The following is a 23,821-nucleotide window of genomic DNA, read 5'->3' on the forward strand; positions in this document are numbered from 1 at the left end:
CAGTCCCCGGACACACACACACACACACCGACAGTCCCCGGACACACACACACACACTGACAGTCCCCGGACATGGACAAACACACACACACACACACACACACACACACACACACACAGTCCCCGGACACACCTGACTGTTGTAGAGTTCTTCTAAAGCACTTAGTGACTTTATGGACTTGCTTTTGCAAATTTCTTCTTCACCAAATTTCTGCACCTCTGGGTGAATTTTCTGTGTTCTTCCCAGGCGTAAAAATCCAACCTTAAATTTTTTAAGTTTCAGGAGAATGTTGTCTACAGCGGAGTGAGTATAGCTGGTCAGCAACACGCTGAAGCCGCAGGCATAGAGAATTCGCACCTGGAAAGGAACACAACACGTCACCCAATACAAGAAGCCTACACTAAATGCAGCTCATTAGTATGGGAGTGGGGGGAAGGCGGTGAGGGGAATACAATTACCATATACTAGGATCATAAGGCCACGTTCACATGTTCAGTATTTTACCTCAGTATTTGTAGCCAAAACCAGGAGTGAGCCAGTCAGAGGAAAAGTATAATTTTTACACTGTGGTATACCTGAATGAACATTAGCAACCAATGGCTGGGCAATGGCTGCAGTCCTGTCAATTGGTCATCGCGGAGGTGGACATTCAGCCACACGTGCTCTCATTGTTAGGCCATGTTCACATTTTTTGCACTTGGTCAGTATTTTACCTCAGTATATGTAAATCAAAACCAGGAGTGGATCAGTCAGAGGAAAAGTATAATAAAAACACGTCACCACTTCTGGATTTATCACCCATTGATGGTTTTGGCTTACAACTCCTGAGGTAAAATACTGACTAAATACTGAACATGTGAATGTGGCCCTAAGAGGTGGTTTATTTATTAAGGAGACCATTTGATAGAAACAATTCATGCAGAAATCTTCATTTCTAATATTCAGCCTTCATAGAAGCTGAACATTTTCTGTCATAACTTCCGTAGGCAGGAGCAACTCATGCGAAGATTGCCCCCTAGAGGTCTGTGATGGGCATACCTTCTCCTAAGACATTTCCCCTTTTCTTTTCCTTTTAAAGTAATTACTAATTAGCTTTTATACAGTTAGTAATATACTCCATTACCTTACTAACTCTATAAGACAATGCTGAAAGTGCTGGTCTATCTGCCTAGTTCATCCTGTCTTGGGCTACATTCCCACGTTGAGTATTTGGCGAGTTTTGATGTTGCATATTTTCTGTAGCATTTCTGCACCTATTAGATAAACTAGGTTATGTTGCATTTTTAACATTTATCTCATTTTTGACGCTGCGGCTTTTGGGATGTCAGGTTTTAAATAAAGCTGCTTTGTTTTTGATGCTTCCTGGTAATTGGCTTTCACAAAACTTTATTGCTATAATCGTGTGCGGATTACATGCATTTTTAATTACAAATTTCCCACATCTATTGAAATTCTATAGATGAAATCCACAGCTAACACTCGGCGTACTCACAAAAGAAATTGACATGTTGGGGATTTCAAACACCGCAGGTCAATATATGCTGCATTTATTTATAAAAAAAAAGAAGCAGCACAGTGGGGATAAATCAGAAATCTCATCCACTTTGCTGGAATTGTAAGACGCTGCGTTTTTTTTTTTGCACAGCAAAAATACACCATCAAGAACTCCAAAAACTCATTGTGGGAATTTAAAAGTCCACTTACACGGTCTGTCTGATGTGCAGTGGTAAACAACTGCCGACCGACAACACATTTGTCAGTCGTTTAACAGTTTGGTAACACAGGCCATTGCGGCTTTAGGCTACGTTCACATTTGCGTTGTGCAGCGCAGTGTCGGCGACGCAACGCACAACGCATGCAAAACGCATGCAAAACGCATGCACAACGCTGCGTTTTGTGACGCATGCGTTCTTTTTTGTGCATGATTTTTGGCGCAGAAAAAACTGCATCATGCAGCGTCCTCTGCGCCCTGACAGTTGCGCCAAAATGATGCATGTGTCACAAAACGCAAGACAACGCATGTCCATGCGCCCCCCATGTTAAATATAGGGGCGCATGACGCATGCGTCGCCGCGGCTGCGCCGCACAACGCTAATGTGAACGTAGCCTTAGATGTGCATTGAACGGTCTGTAATCGATCGCTCAGTGCACACAGGCTGCCATTGGTCTTGGCGGTGCAGTTGCTGTTCACACAGGACAATATGCTGCAGGGAATGACCATCTTTTTGTGCAAACCAAAAGATACTTTCACCTGACGAGTGAGAGTTTTGCCTGTTTACACTGCAGAAATATCATGAAACAAGCGTTCCCAAGATAATCAGTGGCTTATTTAAAATCCAGGTATTGGAAAGACCCCTACCCATAGAGTGGGATTCTCAGCTCCTCCATACTCACACACTAAATTTAGTCTCCCACTTTTGGCATGAGGGAGGGGAGCAAGGATTTTCGCAAGAACTGCAGTTTAAAATCAGCTACTAAGAAAGTGTGAACTTGGCAGTAAAGCCAGCACTTTTACCATGGTCTTCAAGGGAACCTGTCACCCCCAAAATCAACGGTGAGCTAAGCCCACTGGCATCAGGGGCTTATCTACAGCATTCTGTAATGCTGTAGATAAGCCCCCGATGTATCCTAAAAGATGAGAAAAAAAGGTTACATTATACTCACCCAGGAGCGATCCGGGGCCTCCCATCTTCTTACGATGACGTCCTCTTCTGGTCTTCACGCTGAGGCTCCGGCGCAGACGTACTTTGACTGCCCTGTTGAGGGTAGAGCAAAGTACTGCAGTGCGCAGGCGCCGGGAAAAGTCAGAGAGGCCCAGCGCCTGCGCTGGAGCGTGAAGACAAGAAGAGGACGTCATCTGATGGACTGGACCGTGACGCCCACCGCAGCGGGACCGCCCCTGGGTGAGTATAATATAACCTCTTTTTCTCATCTTTTAGGATACATCGGGGGCTTATCTACAGCATTACAGAATGCTGTAGATAAGCCCCTGATGCCAGTGGTCTTAGCTCACCCTCGATTTTAGGGGTGACAGGTTCCCTTTAAAGATAGACAGAAGCAAACAAAATAAGTATAGAAGTTAAATACAAAGATGCATAACTTTACAGGGATAATAAAAAAAGTTCAGTATCTCTAACTATTCAATCTATACAGTGAGTGGTAAATCGGCCCCCAGCATATGGTGATCTGAGTAATCAGAAGCTGGTTAGAGTAAGGAATGATGGCTGCAGCCTTAACCTAAACTTAAAAGAAATGTAATAAAATATAAATATATACCCATACACATCATCTCTGTAGCTAAAGATACCATAAGACAGAAAATCAATGGTAAATCCCAACACAATGACTAAGAATCTTACTAAAGTACAGATGGTCGTGGTCTTCCCTGTTCCAGGCATGCCCACAATTAGTGTATAATCCTCAGACAAGAGAACACGTTTCATGGCTTGCTTCTGAGGTTTATTGAGGCCTAGAAGAATAAAAAAAAAATAAAAAATCTAAAGATTGGGCTTTAACATTAATGTAAAAAAACAAAACAAAACACAGTCTCACCGTCACCTAAGGTAATAATTTACTATTACACATACATAAGTCACAATCTTCTATGATAAACATGCAGCTCACTGCCTTGTATGTGAGCAACTATTACTATTTCAGAAGTAATTACAGGCGTTGTCCACTACTCGGAAAGCCCCTTCTCAATCAGCATGCTTGCCCCCAGTAAAACAATACTCTTACAGACCTCCGATGCCGTTGGCGCTCACTCTCCCGATGTCACGCAATCCCTGCGGCCAATCAGCGCTGGCGTCACTCTTCCCACCTTTAGACGAATCAGACATCAAGAGGAAGCCAGAGCTGGGGCGGGCCGCTCACTTCCTCTTGAGATCCGATATGTCTGAACTAGCTTGTTTCCAGCCAGCTAACGCTCGGAACGCTCATTGCTATCTAATTAACGCTGCTGGTGATTAAACTAAAGTAAATAATGACAACATTCAATAGCGCTTACGCAGGTGGTAAATTAACTTAAAATGATGTTAATAACAATAATAATCATTAAAAATCTGAATAATACTAATAATACATTTTATTCAGTGTAAAATCAAAAACAAACTGGATTCCGTAAGATGTGTGAGGACGGAGCCTCGTGTGGTAATGTGTGGGGACGGAGCATCGTGTGGTAATGTGTGGGGACGGAGCCTCGTGTGGTAATGTGTGGGGACAGAGCCTCGTGTGGTAATGTGTGGGGACGGAGCCTCGTGTGGTAATGTGTGGGGACGGAGCATCGTGTGGTAATGTGTGGGGACGGAGCATCGTGTGGTAATGTGTGGGGACGGAGCCTCATGTGGTAATATGGGGAGACGGAGCCTCATGGGGTAATGTGTGGGGACGCAGCCTCGTATGGTAATGTGGTGGGGGGGGGCGGGATTATGTGTGGTAATGTGGTGGGGGGTGGGATTATGTGTGGTAATATGGTGGGGGGCGGGATTATGTGTGGTAATGTGGTGGGGGCGGGATTGTGTGTGGTAATGTGGTGGGGGGCGGGATTGTGTGTGGTAATGTGGTGGGGGGGCGGGATTATGTGTGGTAATGTGGTGGGGGGGCGGGATTATGTGGTAATGTGGTGGGGGGCGGGAATGTGTGGTAATGTGGTGGGGGGGCGGGATTATGTGTGGTGATATGGTGGGGGGCGAGATTATGTGTGGTGATGTGGTGGGGGGTGGGATTATGTGGTGATGTGGTGGGGGGCGGGATTGTGTGTGATGTGCTGGGGGGCGGAATTGTGTGTGGTGATGTGATGGGGGGCGGGATTGTGTGTGGTAATGTGGTGGGGGCGGGATTGTGTGTGGTGATTTGGTGGGGGAGCGGGATTGTGTGTGGTGATGTGGTGGGGGGCGGTATTGTGTGGTGGGGGTGGAGCTACTGTGCAGGGGGCGGGATGAGCGAGCAATCACGATGCTATATATATATATATATATATATATATATATATATATATATATATATATAGAAAGAAGCCAGTGATGATTGGCGGCAGGGATTGCGTAACAATGTGACGCAATCCCAGGGAGAACCAGTGCCGGCACCATAGGGGAGTATAAGTGCTGATAATTTTTTTGGGGGGCAAACATGCTTATTGAGAAGGGGCTATCCTATTAGTGGACAACCCCTTTAAGGAACTACAATATCAGCATGTCTGTGCAGGACCTTACCAGTCTATGGCCACTTATCCACAAGATGGAAAAGAGAAATGAATCAGTAATTTAAAAAAAAAAAAAAAATACCAGGGGTCGTTTTCATTTAATTTCTAACTTTAGGCAATACTCTTACCCTTCAGGATATTTGCCACGGTGTCCTTTGCTTCATGGGGTAGAACGCTGCTTAAATATTGGATGAAGCTCGGTTTTTTAAAATCGACAATTAAATCTCGAAGCTTTGCACTGAGGAGAAGAGCGGACAATGTAAAGGTGGGAGCTAAATAGAGTGTATTACACAGAATAATAAGTGTAATATTACACCAAGAACTGAAGATCCAGTCCAATAATAACAAGCCACAAAAGACAAATCGACCCACTCGGTGTCGTCATTGCTGTCTGCGTGACAGAAGTTTTTCAGGCATGATGGTGTAATTATTGGTAGAATATTTGACAGAATTTCACTTTTGCATTTACTATGCTTGTCAGAGTATCTTATAACAAATACAAGTGTTATTACTGCTGATCTATGTAACTGCTATCCTCCATTTCTAGTACCAGAGTCAGGCATTGTTATCAGTGGTGACATTAACCCCTTATCCACCAGTCACTTTTGGTCTTCATTACACTTTTTTCCCCCCTTTTTTATTGCCACACTCCAGGAGCCACAACTTGTTTTTTTGCTGACAAAAATGAGGGATTCCTTTTTTCCTGAATGAGTTGAATTTGGAAATGGCTCCATTTTCATATAACATATTAACAAACTATTATTAACTCTTTATGGGGAGAAAGCCTGTTTTTTTGTTGTTTATTTTGGCTTCTTAAAGCACCAAATCCAGCAGGTTTTTAATTTCAGCGCTGGAGTGGTGCTACTAATCTAACGTCCCTGACCCTAGTATTACACTTACAAGCCGTCGTCTGTCCCTGGCGCCGTTCTGGTCCTGTGGCGCCATCTTGTGGCTGCAGCTTCTCACTGACTGGAAAAGCCGGATTACTCACCGGTAATGCTCTTTTAATGAGTCCACGACAGCACCCCACATGAGAGAGAGGGATCCACCCATAGGAACAGGAAACCTACAGAATAAAAGGAGGCGGTCCCCTCTCCTCCTCAGTTTAGTTTACAGAGTATAAAAAGGGAACCGCAAAAAGCTTTAGTATTAATTCTTATTCAGCAAAATATCTTAAAAACTCTATACAACCATTATTTGTGAATCTAAAGAAAGAGCTGTGCATAATCAGGGAGGGTTGTAAATGGGTGCTGTCGTGGACTCATTAAAAGAGCATTACCGGTGAGTAATCCGGCTTTTTACCCTTCGCCACGACAGCACCCCACATGAGAGACTTTCAGAGAGTCATTATTCGGGTGGGATTACTGTACTAAGAACAGCTCTACCAAAGGCCAAATCAGAAGATGAAGATAGATCAAGTCTATAATGGTTGTAAAAGGTAGAAGGTGTAGACCAAGTTGCGGCCTTACATATCAAATGGATCGGGACATCCGCTTGTTCCGCCCAGGAGGAAGCCATGGCTCGTGTCGAGTGTGCTTTAATACCCACTGGAGGAATCTCGCCTTTTGATGTATAGGCCAAGCAGATAGCATCTCTGATCCATCGAGATATGGTAGCTCTCGTGACCCCATGTCCTTTCTTGTGGCCCTGAAAGGAGATAAACAGAGCCCTACTCTCCCTCCATGTCTGACACCTTTCTATATAAGTCAGGATGGCTCTTCTGACATCTAAGGTGTGGAACTTATGTTGTTCAGGGGTTACAGGAGAATCAAAGAAGGAAGGGAGAAATATTTCCTGTGACCTGTGGTAGGTGGATGCTACCTTAGGGAGGTATGAGGGGTCTGGTTTTAGGACTATCCGATCATGGAATATCAGTAAGAAGGGTGGGTCTACTGATAGGGCCTGGATGTCGCTAACACGTCTGGCTGAGGTCAGGGCTACCAAGAGGGCTACTTTATATGTGAGGACATTTAGAGGTATAGAATCTAGAGGCTCAAATGGGGAGCTGGTTAAGGCCTCTAGCACTAGATTTAAATCCCACGGAGGTAGACGGGGAATATGTACCGGGTTACTTCGTTCACAAGATTTAATAAATCTGGAGACCCATCTATCAGCGGCTATATTATATCCATATAGGGCTCCTAACGCTGATATCTGGACTCTTAAGGTGTTTACTGATAGTCCTAATTCTCTACCTTTTTGTAGGAACTCTAGAATAGGTGTTATCGGAACGTGTTTAGTGAACGGTATTGTATGAAAGTTTAAGAATTTTTTCCATACCCTGCTATATATCAGGGTGGTAGATCTTTTCCTACTTAGTAGCAGGGTTTTCACTAGTTGTTCTGAAAAACCCCTTGAGCTTAGTAACTGCCGCTCAAGTTCCACGCCGTCAAGTGAAGCCCTTTCACTTGCGGGTGGAAAAACGGCCCCTGGAACAGTAGTTCCCTGTCCAATGGAAGAATCCATGGCTCGCATAGACACATGCTCTGGAGGCAGGAGAACCACGGCCTCTTTGGCCAGAAGGGTGCGATGAGGATCACCCTTGCCCGTTCCCTCCTGATCTTCCTGATCACTAGCGGAACTAGAGACATTGGAGGAAAGGCGTAAGCCAGTTTGAAGTTCCAAGGATGGTGTAGGGAGTCCAGTATGTCTGGATGATCCAAGGAGTTCAGGGAAGCGAATCTTTCTACCTGTCTGTTGCCTCTTGTGGCAAATAGATCTATCTGAGGCACTCCCCATGCTTCTGTTATTAGTCGGAACACGGTTCTGTTTAAGGACCATTCTCCCTGGCGCAGCCTGTTTCGACTGAGGTAGTCCGCTTTGGTATTCTCTACTCCTCTGATGTGTAGGGCTGTTAGAGATGCCAGATGAATCTCTGCGAACTGGAAGATCTCCCCTGCGATGGTCATCAGACTTCCTGACCGTGTACCGCCCTGACGGTTTACATAGGCCACTGTGGTGGAGTTGTCTGAGAAAACTCTTACATCTGCTCCTTGAATCTGTGGAAGAAAATAATTTAAGGCTTTCCCTACTGCTGTTAATTCTTTCCAATTTGAAGAACATGATGATTCTGCCTGATTCCAGGTATCCTGGACTACATCATTTTCCATATGTGCACCCCATCCCGTAGGGCTGGCGTCGGTAGTAATTATTTTGGATGGATCTACTATCCAAGGTACGCCTCCTGAAAGGTGTCCCATATCTAGCCACCAGGATAGAGATTCTACGACATCTCTAGAGAGAGTTAGTTTACTCTCTAGGTGTCCTTTCCGTCCCTGGGCTGACAGTACTTCGTACTGTAATTGGCGGGTATGGAATTGAGCCCATGGTACAGCCGGGATACATGAGGACAATGACCCTAATAAGGACATAGCCTTTCTCAGTGTCATGTAGGGGTTTCTTATTGCTTCTGACACTTTTGACTGTATAGTCATTCTCTTTGAATGTGGGAGGAAGCTCTTTTGACTTACGGAGTCCAGCTGGATCCCTAGAAACATTTGAGTAGTGTCTGGCTTCAATCTGGACTTTTCGAAGTTGATAATCCAACCCAAGTCCTGCAGGGATGAGATTGTGTTAGACAACCGCAATTTACATTGAGCCACAGAATTGCCTATCACTAAAAAGTCATCCAGGTATGGTATTATTAAAGTGTCCCGTTGGCGTAGATGAGCCATCACTTCTAACATCACTTTTGTAAAGATGCGGGGGGCCATAGAAAGCCCAAATGGCATTGCTACATATTGAAAGTGACGAACCTGTCCCTCCAGGATGACCGCTACTCTTAGATACTGCTGGTGTTCGGCATGTATGGGAAGGTGATAGTAAGCATCTTTTAGGTCTATCCCGGCCATGACACACCTAGGGAACAAAAGCTTGATGGTAGAACTAATGGATTCCATTTTGAAAGTGTGGTTACGCAAAAAGGAATTTAGTTTTTTGAGGTTTATGATGGTTCGAAATGAACCATCTGGCTTATTGATCAAAAATAAAGGGGAATAGAACCCCCTCCCTTCTTGATCTCGTGGAACCTTTATCAATACTTTTTTAGATAGAAGCGACAGGATCTCTGATTCTAGAGCTTCTTGTTGTTGCTGACCTCTTGGAGATGTTACAATAAAAGAATCCCAAGGGATTCTATCAAATTCTAATTTTAATCTGTTTTCAACAATGTCCAGAATCCAAAGACTAGATGTTATCAGCTTCCATTTAGAAAAGAAATATTTCAATCTACCGCCCACTTCATAATTAACGGTACTTGTTACGTTTTTGGTTATAGGATCCCGAAAACAGAGCACCTCTTTGTTTTGGATCCTTTGTCTCCCAGCGCTCCCTTTGTTCAGTAGGTTTGTTTCTGGTAAAGGGGCGTCTCCTGAAAGCTCTCCTGTAAGAGGGAAGGTACTGGTTAGGGAAGCCTTTCTTCCGCTCTCCTGCCTTATTTAAGAGCTCGTCCAGAGTTTTCCCAAATAGGAACTCACCCTGGCAGGGAATCGCACAAAGTTTTGCTTTGGCCTGTGCGTCCCCTTTCCAATTTTTCAACCAGAGTGCTCGCCGGGCTGTGTTTACTAGGCCGGCTGACCTGGCTGTTAGGCGTAGCGAATCCACCGACGCATCTGCTAGAAATGCTACTGCATCTTTCATTAGAGGGATTTTCGACAGAATTTTATTTCTCGAAGCTCCACCTCTAATTTGTTCCTCCAGCTGCTCTGTCCATACTAGCAGTGACCTTGCAGTGCAGGTGCTAGAGATGGCTGGTCTGAATGCCCCCGTATTAGCCTCCCATGACCTCTTAAGTAAGGCTTCTGCCTTTCGGTCTAACGGATCAGTTAAAGTCCCTGAGTCCTCCACAGGCAAGACCGACTGTTTAGAAGTTGAAGCCACTGCCGCATCAACCTTTGGTATCTTTTGCCAGGAACTAAGTTCTTCATCACTGAAGGGGTAGCGTCTTTTAGCAGAGGATGGTAAGAATCCTCTTGTGTGTTGTTTCTCCCACTCTTTTTTAACCAGCTCCTTAATTGTGGGTATGGCGGGGAAGGATCTTCGTTTTCTTTGTCCTAACCCCGCAAACATGATGTCCTGCGCTGACTTCTTTCCCTTCTCATCTGAGCACCCCATCGTGCTCCTGACGGCTTTAATTAAACTGTCTACACTACTATTTGGTAGACAAAGGCCTCCTTCATATTCCGATGAACTTGGCTGGGACTCCTCTTCATCAGAGGATTTTTGTACTACCTCTGACTCCGAGCTTACTGGAGATCGGGACCTGCTAGGCTGACGGGTACTGGTGCTACTCGTATGCGCCAAACCCTGCATCTCTTCACGTATTATGGCTCTAACGTCAGACGGAGTCATTACGTTTTCTTCCCGTAAGGTCAATATGATGCACTCTGCACATAATCTCTTTGTGTATGAGTCCGGGAGGGGTTGTAAGCATAAGGCACATTCTTTATGTTTGGATTTATGTGTCCTTTTCTTAGTCTAGAGGAAGGGGATACAGGAGGAACATATATCAGCATATGGGAAGAGACTCTTTTAAAAACTCACCCAGTGAAGCTGACAGGTACCGGTTCTGGAGGCGGATTCTCTGAAGAAACATCCTTCTGTTTGGTGGCAGATCGCTTAACCTGGGATCGATCTCCACTTTTAGTGCTGCTCCTGGCGCTTGTCTCCTTACTGGGAGACCGCTCTGTTGCAGGCAAGTGCGCTACATCGGCCGGTGAAGCCATACTTACACACACCGGCCGACACTAGTGCCGCACTTTTAAATCTGGCGCCGAATCTCCTGCCTCCCTGGACCCAACCCGGAAGTGCTCCAGCGACTTCCGGGTTAGACGCGCCGCTCCTCCTTACCATGCGGCGGCTGCTGGATAAGAAGCCGGCCGCTGAGCGCGCGCGTCCTCATGGAGCCGGGCGGACCAGCGGCACCGAACCCGGACCATGGCGACAATCAGACGAGGGGGGAGGCTGCAAACAGTGACTCCCCCGACGCTGCCTCTGGTGCCGCAGCCCCTGCCGTTCCCACGGAGACCGACGCAGGCGGGTGCATGGCCCCAGGAATCCTTGACTGTAGGTACTTCGGGTTCCCCATAGAAACAGGAAACCTAAACTGAGGAGGAGAGGGGACCGCCTCCTTTTATTCTGTAGGTTTCCTGTTCCTATGGGCGGATCCCTCTCTCTCATGTGGGGTGCTGTCGTGGCGAAGGGTAAAATCAGAGATAACGGACAAGCTCCCAATGTATGTCTATGAGATCCTCGTTTTGGCCCTCAGACAAACACTGGAGCGATCCAGCAGGTCACAAACTGCAGAAGACTAGCAGAGCAGCACCAAGAACAGAAGACGGAGAGTGGTGAGTGTAATACAGAGTTCACGGTGTAGTATAATTTACATGTTCACTTTATTCTGCATGTAGATATATGTTTGCAATGATGCCCAATTTATGTGTTTATTTTTCTACTACTTTAGCAAAATAACTTAAAGGGGTTTTCCACTACTAGGACAACCCCTTGGTGATCAAAATGTTTGGCCCCTATAAAATAATAAAGCTCATACTCACCTCCCGTGCCGTTCCCGCGGTGTCGGCACTCGTGGTACCGGGGCTCTCGTGCGGTTGTTGTGAAACGTGATCCCAGCATCCAATCAGCATCGACGTCACTGTCGCCGCCTTATGACTAATCGAACATGAAGAGGAAGACCAGGCTGCAGCTGATCTCTGACTTCCTCTTCATTTCAACAGGAGACGGGGAGAGTGACGCTGCGCTGATTGGGCGCAGGCGTCCCAACAGCAGCACAGTTGCCCCAGGAGATCTAGCGACGACACCGTGGGAACAGCGCCGACACGGGAGGGGAGTTTAAGCTTTACTATTTTATGGGCACCAAGCAAGGGGTACAAGAAGGAGTTATCCAAGTAGTGGGCAACTTCTTAAAAAAAAAAAAAAAAAAATCTTCATTGGTGCGGACGGGTTTTTCTGGGAAGTAACTATACACCCGACTGCAGTAAACTACTTGAAAGCTGGACATAGTTATGTCGTTTTGTGGGAAACGAGACAAATGTCTAAGACGCAGCAACAAACCTGGCTGGAGAATTTTCCATCAGCTTGGACAGGTTTCCCAGGTGGGATTCCATGCCACCACCCCCCTCCTCATGATCCAGTCTGAATATGGTACCTTGAGGTATCTTTGCTAAACTTCTGCAATGAAAGCAAGAAGAGACTTAGGTTTTGGGGTTATAAAGTATTTGACATATACTATATGTACAAAAGTATTGGGACACACTTAATCATTAAATTCAGGATTTTCATTCAGTCCCGTTACCACAGCGGCATAACATCCAGCCCTCGCCGTGCCATCTGCCTTTACTTAGATTAGTGAAAGAATTGATCCTTCTAAAGAGCTCAATGCTACTAATGTGGTCCTGTAATAAGAGGTCACCGGTGTAACTAGTCCTTTCATGACATTTCTACACTTCTGAATATTCCACCATTAACAGTTAATGGTATTAATGAGAAGTGGATGGGACAACAGGAACTCGGCCACAAAGTGTAACCACAAAAAAAAACAAAAAAAAAAACACAGAGCGGGGTCACTGAGTGCCAAGAAGGATAGTGCATGAAAGTCGTCAAAACTCTGCTGAATCCATAACTTTAGAGCTGCAGACCGCCTCTGGGGTTAACATCAGCAGTAAAACTGTGCCCAAGGAGCTTCATGGCATAGGTTTCCATGGCTGAGCAGCTGCCATACATCACAAAGCACAATGCCAAGCGTTGGATGGAGTAGTGTAAAGCCGCCACTGGATTCTGGAGCATTGGAAACATTCTGTGGAGTGATGAACTGGACTTCTCAATCAGGCATCTGGTGGATGAGTCTGCAGTTTGGTGAATGCCAGGAGAACATCACCTGCCAGACTGCATGGTGCCAACTGTAAAGTTTGGAGAAGGATGGAGAATAACTAGGCCCCTTGTTTCCAGTGAAAATAAATCTTCTTGCTTAAGCATACCAAGACATTTTGGACAACTTCCAGCTTTTTTAGAACAGTTTGGGAAAAACCCTTTTCTGATCCAGCATTACTGTGGCCCAGTTCACAAAGCAAGGTCCATAACTACATCATGGTTGGGCAAGTTTGCTGTAGAAGAACTGGACTGTCTCGCTTAGAGCCATGAACTCTATGCAATCGATCACCTTAAGGATGAACTAGACAGGAGATTGTGAACCAAACCCTCTGGACCAACATCAGTGACTGACCTTTTGAATGCTCTTCTGGTTGAATGGACAAAAAATAGTCACAGACCCACTCCAAAATCTTATAAAAAGCCTCCCCAGTATAGGGAATCTGTGACTAATTCCACAGTAATGCCTATAGATTTAGAATTGGATGCTACAAAGCACATGTAGGTGTTATGTGTAGATGTTCTAATACGTTTGTCCATGAGATCTCATACATAAAGAAGTTAACGTACCTGTCCAAAATGCAGGATATGTTATTTCTGTTCACTTCTTTGATGTAACCAGTTGAGAGAGCAAGGAACTTCTTTTCCTCTCCACTAACTACAACTCTGTCTCCTGTCATCAGGTTTGTAGCTGGAATATCACCACTACGGCGCTGGAAGCAATGAAGGTGTTGTCCATCACACACACTCTGTACGCCTCCCATACGTATAAGGTTTCCAACACACTGTCCATCTACTTCTCTGAAAGACCGCAGACAACACAAATTAATGACTCATTGAAAAAAAACAATTAAAAACGTATACCTTCGCGATCATGGATAAAAGCAGTACTACACCTATTGCTCTATGCCTTTATCATCATGGATAAAGGCAGTACACCTTTTGCTCTATGCCTTCATCATCATGGATTAAGGCAGTACATCTTTTGCTCTATGACTTCATCATGGATTAAGGCAGTACACCTTTTGCTCTATGCCTTCATCATCATGGATTAAGGCAGTACACCTTTGCTCTACGCCTTCACCATCATGGATACCTTCAAAATATATCCTATAATGAAGTTTAACCTTTTCTATGGCAATGACACATGTAATACGCCATGGCTGGGCTAGAACATGAGGGTATGATATTAAATCCCAGAACCATAGATTAGAGATGACAGCACAGATGTATATTCAAAGGCTCCAAAATTTTTTGGTCTATTTAGTTGTAGTAAATGTACAGTAAATGATGATCTGTGTATGGAGACAGACTTTACTGTACAACTTTGTCAGACATGAGAAAACTAAAGCATTGGTCTGAAAGAATTTCCTTCATATCCATTACCGTTCTTCTGATGAAAGCATCCAAATATTTTTTCGGCCAGTTTTTGACTCTTTTGTTAATGCTTCTAAAGAGCACATGAGGCACCAAAGATTGAAGTAGTGCAGGTGGGATACCATCAGATGTGCGGTCTCACGCTCAATAACTGGAAGCATGTCATTGGGGATATAACTGTCACTTTGCTGTTCTACAGATCTAGAGGTGAAAAATAAAATAAAAACTTATGTCAACCAAAAACCTGCCGTATTACTTACAAGAAAACTATAACATGAAAATTACAGGTCCACGTTTTCTTATACGGCTGCGAACACACACTGTGGTCATGCTGCACCTTTTATCTGCAACTGCCCTGTGCCCATTTTCCTGCACTATCACTTTTTCTTAAATGGAAACAGTAAAAAGTCTGCAGCAACACTGGAGCTCCCCCAGATGCAGGGCCGCGGGACACTCGGCACCGGGCCTCTCTGTCTCGGTTCTGGGGTTGTCACAGTAGCTAGACCCGGTCCGTGACCCTGCTAAGGGGCGTCCAATGAAAGGTGTAGGTGATGGTGCGTGGTGCAGTTCGCGGTGAATAACGAGGACACAGGGTTGCAGTCTCTTTACCTCTTTACTGAAGGCTTCAAGGTCCTCAATCCAGAGTACGGTTAACAGGGCTGTAAGAGACCGGCCGGTCCGATGGCACCTCCAGAGTTCCCTTTGCAGGTGGAAATCTGTGCCTACCTTCTAGCGCCTGTGTGTTGTAGTACTTCCCTGCTGAGCACCACGGGATAGTCCTCACAACTGTTGTGTCTGTTTCTGATGTTATTTCCCACAACTTATGTCTGTTCTGATGTTCTTCTCCGTCCCCCAGATGATATGGAAAGGACGCACCCGTATGATGGGAAGGCCTGGAGTTCTTCCGGGACCCTAGCGTCGCCCCTCTCCCACAGTTGCCCCCTATGTCTTCTTAGGTGATTTTGGTGAGACAGCCAACCTAAAATCAACTGTTCTGCCTCTGTTTGAAGTATTGCTTGGAGCCTAATACTTCCTCGGTGTTCTGGCCACCGGCTACGCGCCTCAATAGGATGTTGCCTCGATCTTACAGCACGACTCCTACTGGTGTTATCTCCTTTTTGCTTTGATGTCGTTTCTCACTCTCCAAAATAAACCTCGCTTCTTGTCCTTTCTTGAGATAACGCCGCGATGTAGTGCAGGCGCGGTTCCTTAACGTTCTTTTCTGTCGCTAGGCCTCTGTCAGGATCCCACCCCTGACAGGGACCCCCCTGCAACACCCTCTGCCACAGGGTGTTGCCTGGTTCCAACCCAGTCAGCTTTCTCCCTAACTTCCTATCTAACCCCCAGTTTTACCAGATTGTGAGGAGTGGCCTAATACATAGCACCCTTAGCTCCCCCTGGAGGCCAGACTGTGAAGTGTATTGGTGTCTGTGATACCTGGTCAGGTGAACTCCTCCAGTGCCATCAGACGTACCATCACCCCCCTTAGCGGCAGAGTGATGTTACTGCAACGACCAGGTCTCTGGGGCGCTGCAACACAAGGCTGTAGCAGTTAAAATCTGCAGCATGACTGCTACCTGTGAACAAAGCCTAAAGCACTTTTACACCTTCCTAAAAACATTAAAAACCCATTGGAAAACCAGCCATTTTTCTTCCATCTCTTTTTCCTTTATATCAATTACTTTTAGCACTTTTTCTATGGGCTAGTATAGGTATAGTTATACCAAATTTATACAGGTTTTTAGAAGAGACAGGAAACTATGGGTGCATGCTGCTGACACCAAGAACTACAACCTAGACAAGGAAAGTCTGGAGTTCCAGACTGGTCTCTATGGCAATTTTTTTTTTTTTTCTTGTGCTCATTTTGATTAGGTCATTCCTTTTGTTTCCCCATCTGTGACCCCTATGGCCTCATTGTGACTACAGGACCAAGCTTCTTCAATACAGGCGAGTAGATCCTGATCCGTACCCTGTTGTGTTGCACTGGCTCCTGGTCCACATCCCCTGCTGCAGTTGGGCACCACTGTCCTTGTGTTCTCATACGTTTTCATGTTTTCTATGGGTTTTTTTCCTAGCTGCTTCTATCCTTCTAAGGGGGTTCTTGTGGCTTCACTTCTTTTCTGGTCTCTCCCGCACCCCTTCTGGAGACTCTGAGCTGAGCTGGGACTCAAATTTAGTTCCCGGCTTCTCTGGCAGCCTAGCCGCCCATCTTTCCTCAGCCAATCAGGTTCTCTACCCGCTCTGCAGCTTCCCTATACTTCCTCTTCCCTGGAAGCCACCATTTTACACCACTGCACGCATTCCTAGCCAAAAGCCTCCAGTGTGTCCTTTGGAGAAATCGCGATCCCCATCACAAGACCTCCAATTCCCATCCATCCTCTGCCCTCCTCAGACTATGACTGCTTGATTGTCTTCCCTTGGTGACTGTTGCTGTAGCACCCAGCAGGACTGCCCCCTCTTGGTATCAGATACATGTTTGTTTTTTTTCTCCTGTCCGGTTTCTCTGCATTTTTATTCTACTTTGTCTTCTCTACCATGTCTGACTCCACAGATGACAGCACACGCCAGCCTGCCCAGTCCTCACTGCAAGGCTTAAATTCCTGTCGGGCTAACCCATTCTGACCTCCAAAACATGAGCCCACCCATTGCCTTTCTCCTCATTTTCTTTTTGTCCCCTCCTCTACCTCTGTTACTCAATATAAAGTCAAAGGGCATTGCCTTCATCCACATGTCTCCAGACTTCTCCCAGAAGATAATGGTACGCAGAAGTGGTCAACCTCCTCATAAACGTATCGTGGAGACATTCAGACACTTTTCAAAAATCCCTCTTCAACTCAAATTCATGGTCGCAAAATATAACGGCAGGGCTGCTGAAGCAGCAGTTCTAAAAAAATTAAGGCTTCTTGGATCAGGTTATACAACCCGGTCAAATTAACCCCTGTCCAGATTAACCCCTTCATGACCTTGGGATTTTCCATTTTTCCGTGTTCGTTTTTCGCTCCCCTCCTTCCCAGAGCCATAACTTTTTTATTTTTCCGTCAATTTGGCCATGTGAGGGCTTATTTTTTGCGTGACGAGTTGTACTTTTGAACCACATCATAGGTTTTACCATGTCGTGTACTAGAAAACGGGAAAAAAATTCCAAGTGCGGTGAAATTGCAAAAAAAAGTGCAATCCCACACTTGTTTTTTGTTTGGCTTTTTTGCTAGGTTCACTAAATGCTAAAACTGACCTGCCATTATGATTCTCCAGGTCAGTACGAGTTCATAGACACCTAACATGACTAGGTTATTTTTTATCTAAAAAAAAAAAAAAAAATTCCAAACTTTGCTAAAAAAAAAAAAAAAAAAAAAAAAAATTTGCGCCATTTTCCGATACTCATAGCGTCTCCATTTTTCATGATCTGGGGTCGGGTGAGGGCTTATTTTTTGCGTGCTGAGCTGGCGTTTTTAATGATACCATTTCGGTGCAGATATGTTCTTTTGATCGCCCGTTTTTGCATTTTAATGCAATGTCGCGGCGACCAAAAAAACGTAATTCTGGCGTTTCTAATTTTTTTTTCGCTACGCCGTTTAGCGATCAGGTTAATGCTTTTTTTTATTGATAGATCGGGCGATTCTGAATGCGGCGATACCAAATATGTGTAGGTTTGATTTTTTTTAATTGATTTATTTTGATTGGGGTGAAAGGGGGGGTGATTTAAACTTTTACATTTTTTTTTTATTTTTTTCACTTTTTTTTTTTTTTTTTTTTTTAAACTTTTGCCATGCTTCAATAGCCTCCATGGGAGGCTAGAAGCAGGCACAACACGATCGCCTCTGCTACATAGCAGCGCTCTGATGTTCGCTGCTATGTAGCAGAAATGCAGGTGTGCTGTGAGCGCTGACCACAGGGTGGCGCTCACAGCTGCCGGGGATCAGTAACCATAGAGGTCTCAAGGACCTCTATGGTTACTATTCTGAAGCATCGCCGACCTCCGATCATTTGACGGGGGTCGGCGATGCGCTCATTTCCGGCCGCCCGGCCGGAAGCGCCGGTTAAATGCCCTGTCTGCATTTGACAGCGGCATTTAACTAGTTAATAGCGGCGGGTGAATCGAGATTTCACCCACCGCTATTGCGGGCACATGTCAGCTGTTCAAAACAGCTGACATGTCCCGGCTTTGATGCGGGCTCACCGCGGAGCCCTGTATCAAAGCAGGGGATCTGACCTCGGACGTGCTATCCCGTCCGAGGTCAGAAAGGGGTTAAACCCGGTTATAGTTTGTCCAAGGCCAGAGTATACCGGGAGGTGTAAAATAGCCTAAGCCAAACCATACCCCTGCATGACAAAGCCTCTGGGTGAAACGTGCGTTGGGGCTGGTGGACCAGGACGCATGTACAAGAATCCCCCTTTTTCATCTTGTGTGTAAGTACTTACCTAATGCATTTTTTCACTAAACTATTTAGTACTAGTCATGACACTTGTTAGTTGACTTTAATTATTATGTAGATGGGTTCTTTGTCCTATTTGGAATCTGTCGTGTTACTTTACATCTCTCACTTTCTACATGCTAGTGATGCACTTCTAGGAACATTCTGTTTTGGTATGTGTATGTCTTTTGTATTTAAATCTTTTTTAAGTATATTTAATAAACTGTTAATTTTTCTGAGACCTTTGTGTGCACTTGTTTTCAGATGTTGGTTGGTAGAAAATTTTTAGGAGGTAGACTTTTTGATGCCATTTTTAATGACCTAAAACTGACTTACGAGTAGTGGGAGGTATTTGTGTTAATCACATGATGAAGACTGATCTTACAATACAATGTGACTGATAACGGACAACAGTCATTACATCTGAGATTAAACTGTAGTCCAGTAAGATAATTGCTTTTACCTTAGGGTACTGTCACACAGTGCCATTTTGATCGCTACGACGGTACGATTCGCGACGTTCTAGCGATATCGTTACGATATCACAGTGTCTGACACGCAGCAGCGATCAGGGATCCTGCTGAGAATCGTACGTCGTAGCAGATCGTTTGGAACTTTCTTTCGTCGCTTGATCACCCGCTGACATCACTGGATCGTTGTGTGTGACAGCGATCCAGCGATGTGTTCGCTTGTAACCAGGGTAAACATCGGGTAACTAAGCGCAGGGCCGCGCTTAGTAACCCGATGATTACCGTGGTTACCAGCGTAAACGTAAAAAAAACAAACAGTACATACTTACATTCCGGTGTCTGTCCTCCGGCGTCTCAGCTTCTCTGCACTGTGAGCGCCGGCCGGCCGGAAAGCGAGCACAGCGGTGACGTCTGACGTCACCGCTGTGCTTTCCGGCCGCTGTGCTTACACAGTGCAGAGAAGCTGAGACGCCGGAGGACAGACACCGGAATGTAAGTATGTACTGTTTGTTTTTTTTACGTTTACGCTGGTAACCAGGGTAGACATCGGGTTACTAAGCGCGGCCCTGCGCTTAGTAACCCGATGTTTACCCTGGTTACCCGGGGACTTCGGCATCGCTCCAGCGCCGTGATTGCAACGTGTGACCGCAGTCTACGACGCTGGAGCGATAATCATACGATCGCTGCGACGTCACGGATCGTGCCGTCGTAGCGATCAAAATGGCACTGTGTGACAGTACCCTTAGAATGCAGAAGTTAATGGACCTCATCACTTCACTGGTTTTCTCACCCTGACTTTGGTTGAAAAGCGTACCGATGTCTGTCTATGATCCTCAAACACACAGCTGCTTGTGATGTGTAACTACTGAGAAGTGCGGTAGATTCTTTATCTCATTATACCTTTGTGGAAGTCTAATTTTTTTACTGATTGAAGTTTTTCTGGTTCAAGTAATAAAAGTCTATGTGTTTAGAACTTTAAGATTTAAGTCAGTTATCTTCCCACATAACTTACCTGACAAACCTGTTGAAACAAAGTAATTCTTGAGTACATCACTCAACGCTACCAATATCAAGGGGGGTACAATCTGGCATGAGGGGGGATGAAATGGCCTAGGCCAATTTATACCCCAGAGTATAAATTGGCTCATGCCATAATATACCCGGGGTATAACCAAGCCTAGGCTGTTTTATCCCCGGGTATAGTCTGGACTCGGAGCATCCTATGGCCTGTTGACCAGATCAAGGCGAAAATACTTCTTCTGTTGGTTTGAATCAAATGAAGTCAACCCTGTATTATTTTTCACTCCCATGTCTCCTCGCGTTCTTGCAATCAGGTTTGAGTCTTGCTTGGCCCTCAATGCCGCCCTCAGTGACCATGTCTGAGCGCTGTTTATCTATTTCAGATAAAGTAAAAAGATCCAATGTTAAAAATAAAAAATCGTTATATTCTCACCTTCTGGCGCTCCCTGCAGCCTTCCCACTCCTCCCGGCAGCTCCCGTTCCCAGTAATGCCTCACGGCAATGATCCCAGATGACGTAGCATCACGTGAGACCGCCACGTCATCACAGGTAATTGTCGCAAGGCATTACTGGGAACGGAAGCATCGCGAGGAGAGGGAAGGCTGCGGGGGCCGCCGGAAGGTGAGAATATCACGATTTTTTATTTTAATTCTTTTTTTTTTTTTTTTTTTTTTTTTTTTAATACAGATATATGGTTCCCAGGGCCTGGAGGAGAGGAGACTCTCCTCCACCCTGGGTACCAACCGCACATGATCCGCTTACTTCCCGCATGGTGGGCATTGCCACTTGCGGAAAGTAAGAGGATCAATGCATTCCTATGTGTGCGGAATCGCCACAATTCCGCACAAAGAATGAACATGCTGCATTTTTTTCTGGAATGCGATTCCGCAGCGGAAAAAAATGCAGCATGTGCACAAAAAATGTGGAATGCATTAAAAATGATGGGATGCTTATGTAAGCGGTTTTTTTTGGTGGAAAACGGCTGAAAAAAACGCTAAAAATCCTGAATGTGTGCACATACCCTAAGTGTCAGCCTAATGGTAGCAGCAGCTACATCCATGGCTTCCCGCGTACCCAAATAAAAGAAAGATTTTACGGTAAAGTTCCCAAAATCTTTTCTTCACTACTTTTTCAATAATACTACAGCTTTAGTCACCATAGTCAGATTCAAAAAAATTTTCTTTGACAGTTAAATCTGAATGAGATCTTTTTCTGTGTGGCAAGATTTTGTACTTTTGACCGGTACCATCTTGTGGCACTTATGACTTTTCTTTTGGGTAGCGTGGAGTGAGAAGTGAGTAATTGGCTTTATCATTTAATATAATTATGTACACAGCAAACCCAAATGTTATTTTTTTTTCCTTATGATTTCACAATGTATATTTGGGGGAAAGGAGGGGAATTTAGATTTATAGGGAATCAGTCACCAGTTTTGGCCGATATAAGATACAGCCATCACCTTTAAGGACTGATATAGAGCATTCTATAATGCTGTATTTATGCCCATAACCCAACCTGCAAGAGAAGAAAAACGTTTTTTACTTACCGGTAATAGGATTTTACAGAGTCCACGACAGCACCCCATGAGAGAGGGGATCAGCCCACCATCCGGACAGGAACCTACAGGATAAAAATGGGCGGTCCCCCTCGCCCTCCAGTTTGTGTTCCAGAGTATCAAGGGATACCGCCAATGTATCAGTGCATGATAATAATATCTTAAACCATACTAAGTACCATCACCTCTATAGAGTGATCACTAAAGGCACACCTTCCAAAGAGTGCAAGTAATTATATACAGGGGGGGGGGGGGGGGAAATGTACGGGTGCTGTCATGGACTCTGTAAAATCCTATTACCGGTACGTAAAAACCGGTTTTCCTATCGCCACGACAGCACCCCACGAGAGACTTTCAAAGACTATTTAACTGGGAGGGACCACAGCACTAAGTACTGAACGGCCAAAGTGTAAGCTGGAATTAGCAGATAGATCAAGGCGATAGTGCTTATAAAAGGTGGAAGGTGATGACCAAGTTGCCACCTTACATATCATATCAATGGGGACATCTGCCTTCTCTGCCCAGGATGATGCCATAGCCCGAGTGGAGTGCGCTTTGATGCCCTCTGGTGGTGTCTCCCCTTTGGCGGAATAAGCAAGACATATCGCATCCCTAATCTATCTAGCGATAGAACTCTTCGTGACACTTGAACCTTTCCTTCGATTCTGGAAAGAAACAAACAAAGCCCTACTCTGTCTCCAGCTTTGTGTCCTATTCAAATACTCTAATACTGCCCTTTTAACATCTAGAGTATGATATTTTTTCTCCTGTTCTGAGGCTGGGTTTTCATAAAAGGATGATAGGTATATCTCCTGGCTTCTGTGAAACCTAGATGCTACTTTTGGCAGGTATGCAGGATCTGGTTTTAAGACAATTTTATCCTGGAAAATTACTAGATAGGGAGAATCAACTGATAACGCTTGGATATCACTAACCCTCCTAGCAGATGTCAGTGCTAAAAGCAGAGCTGTCTTTAAGGTCAAGTTTTTAATTGGAATAGAATCTAACGGTTCGAAAGGAGGTTCAGTTAACGCCTCGAGCACTAAATTTAGATCCCAAGGGGGCAATCTTACAATATGGACCGGGTTACTACGTTGACATGCTTTGATAAACCTAGCAACCCATCTATTCCCTGCTACATCACTGTTATACAAGGCCCCCAAGGCTGAAACATGGACTTTCAATGTGCTAACTGCCAAGCCCAATTCCCAACCTTTCTGAAGGAATTCCAGAATGGCCGGAATTGGAACTTTATCTGCTAGGGGTTGTTGATGGAATGTAAGGAATTTTCTCCAGACCCTAGAATAAATCCCAGTAGTGACCTCTTTCCGGCTTCTTAACAAGGTATTAATCAAAGCCCCGGAAAAACCTTTTTCCCTCAGAAGCTCCCTCTCAAGTTCCACGCCGTCAAATGAAGAGTCTCCAAATTGGGATGATGAAACGGACCTTGAGAATGGAGCACCGGAACCACTGGCAACACCCAAGGATCGGTCACTGACATTGCCCTGAGGAGAGAAAACCAAGGCCTCCTGGGCCAGAAGGGGGCAATCAGAATTACTCTTGCTCTCTCTTCCCTGATCTTCCTGAAAACTACAGGAATCAAGCACATCGGGGGAAATGCATATGCAAGCGGAAAGTCCCAACGGACCCGAAGAGAATCTACTATGCACGGTTGGCCTGATGTCTGGAGAGATGCAAACATCCTGACCTTTTTGTTTTCTCTCGTAGCAAACAGATCTATGACTGGTAACCCCCAGAGTCTGACTATCTGCTTGAATATCTGTTTGTCTAAAGACCATTCCCCCTGCCGAAGGGAATAGCGACTGAGATAGTCTGCCTCCATATTGAGCTCTCCTTTTATGTGAATTGCCGATAGGGAATGAAAGTGAGTCTCGGCCAAGGACA

At 45.1% G+C, this 23,821-nt stretch overlaps 2 protein-coding genes across 4 annotated transcripts in view; both read right to left on the bottom strand.

The window, feature by feature from the left end:
- DNA2 (DNA replication helicase/nuclease 2) overlaps nucleotides 1-23,821 on the bottom strand; it is a 73,480-nt gene that overhangs the window by 13,143 nt on the left and 36,516 nt on the right. The window contains exons 9-14 of the mRNA XM_077258994.1: nucleotides 14,469-14,660; nucleotides 13,653-13,883; nucleotides 12,270-12,386; nucleotides 5,330-5,439; nucleotides 3,361-3,470; nucleotides 134-358 (exon numbers count right to left, since the gene is read on the bottom strand). Coding sequence (XP_077115109.1) covers nucleotides 134-358; nucleotides 3,361-3,470; nucleotides 5,330-5,439; nucleotides 12,270-12,386; nucleotides 13,653-13,883; nucleotides 14,469-14,660 — 985 coding nt within the window. The remainder of the gene's footprint in view (nucleotides 1-133; nucleotides 359-3,360; nucleotides 3,471-5,329; nucleotides 5,440-12,269; nucleotides 12,387-13,652; nucleotides 13,884-14,468; nucleotides 14,661-23,821) is intronic.
- Nucleotides 6,199-10,165, bottom strand: LOC143769930 (uncharacterized). Of its 3 annotated transcripts, XM_077258993.1 has the most exons (3): nucleotides 8,957-10,165; nucleotides 8,672-8,755; nucleotides 6,199-8,200 (listed from the first exon to the last, which is right to left on the bottom strand). In XM_077258993.1, the coding sequence occupies exons 1-3, from the start codon at nucleotides 9,098-9,100 to the stop codon at nucleotides 7,562-7,564; spliced, it is 867 nt and encodes a 288-aa protein (XP_077115108.1). In that variant the 5' UTR covers nucleotides 9,101-10,165; the 3' UTR covers nucleotides 6,199-7,561. The 3 variants fall into 3 exon arrangements, with proteins under 3 accessions (XP_077115108.1, XP_077115106.1, XP_077115105.1); XM_077258991.1 differs by having other exon boundaries at nucleotides 8,672-10,158; XM_077258990.1 differs by having other exon boundaries at nucleotides 6,199-8,755; nucleotides 8,957-10,152.

This window comes from Ranitomeya variabilis, chromosome 4 (genome assembly GCF_051348905.1).
Source record: "Ranitomeya variabilis isolate aRanVar5 chromosome 4, aRanVar5.hap1, whole genome shotgun sequence".
Lineage (NCBI taxonomy): Eukaryota > Metazoa > Chordata > Amphibia > Anura > Dendrobatidae > Ranitomeya > Ranitomeya variabilis.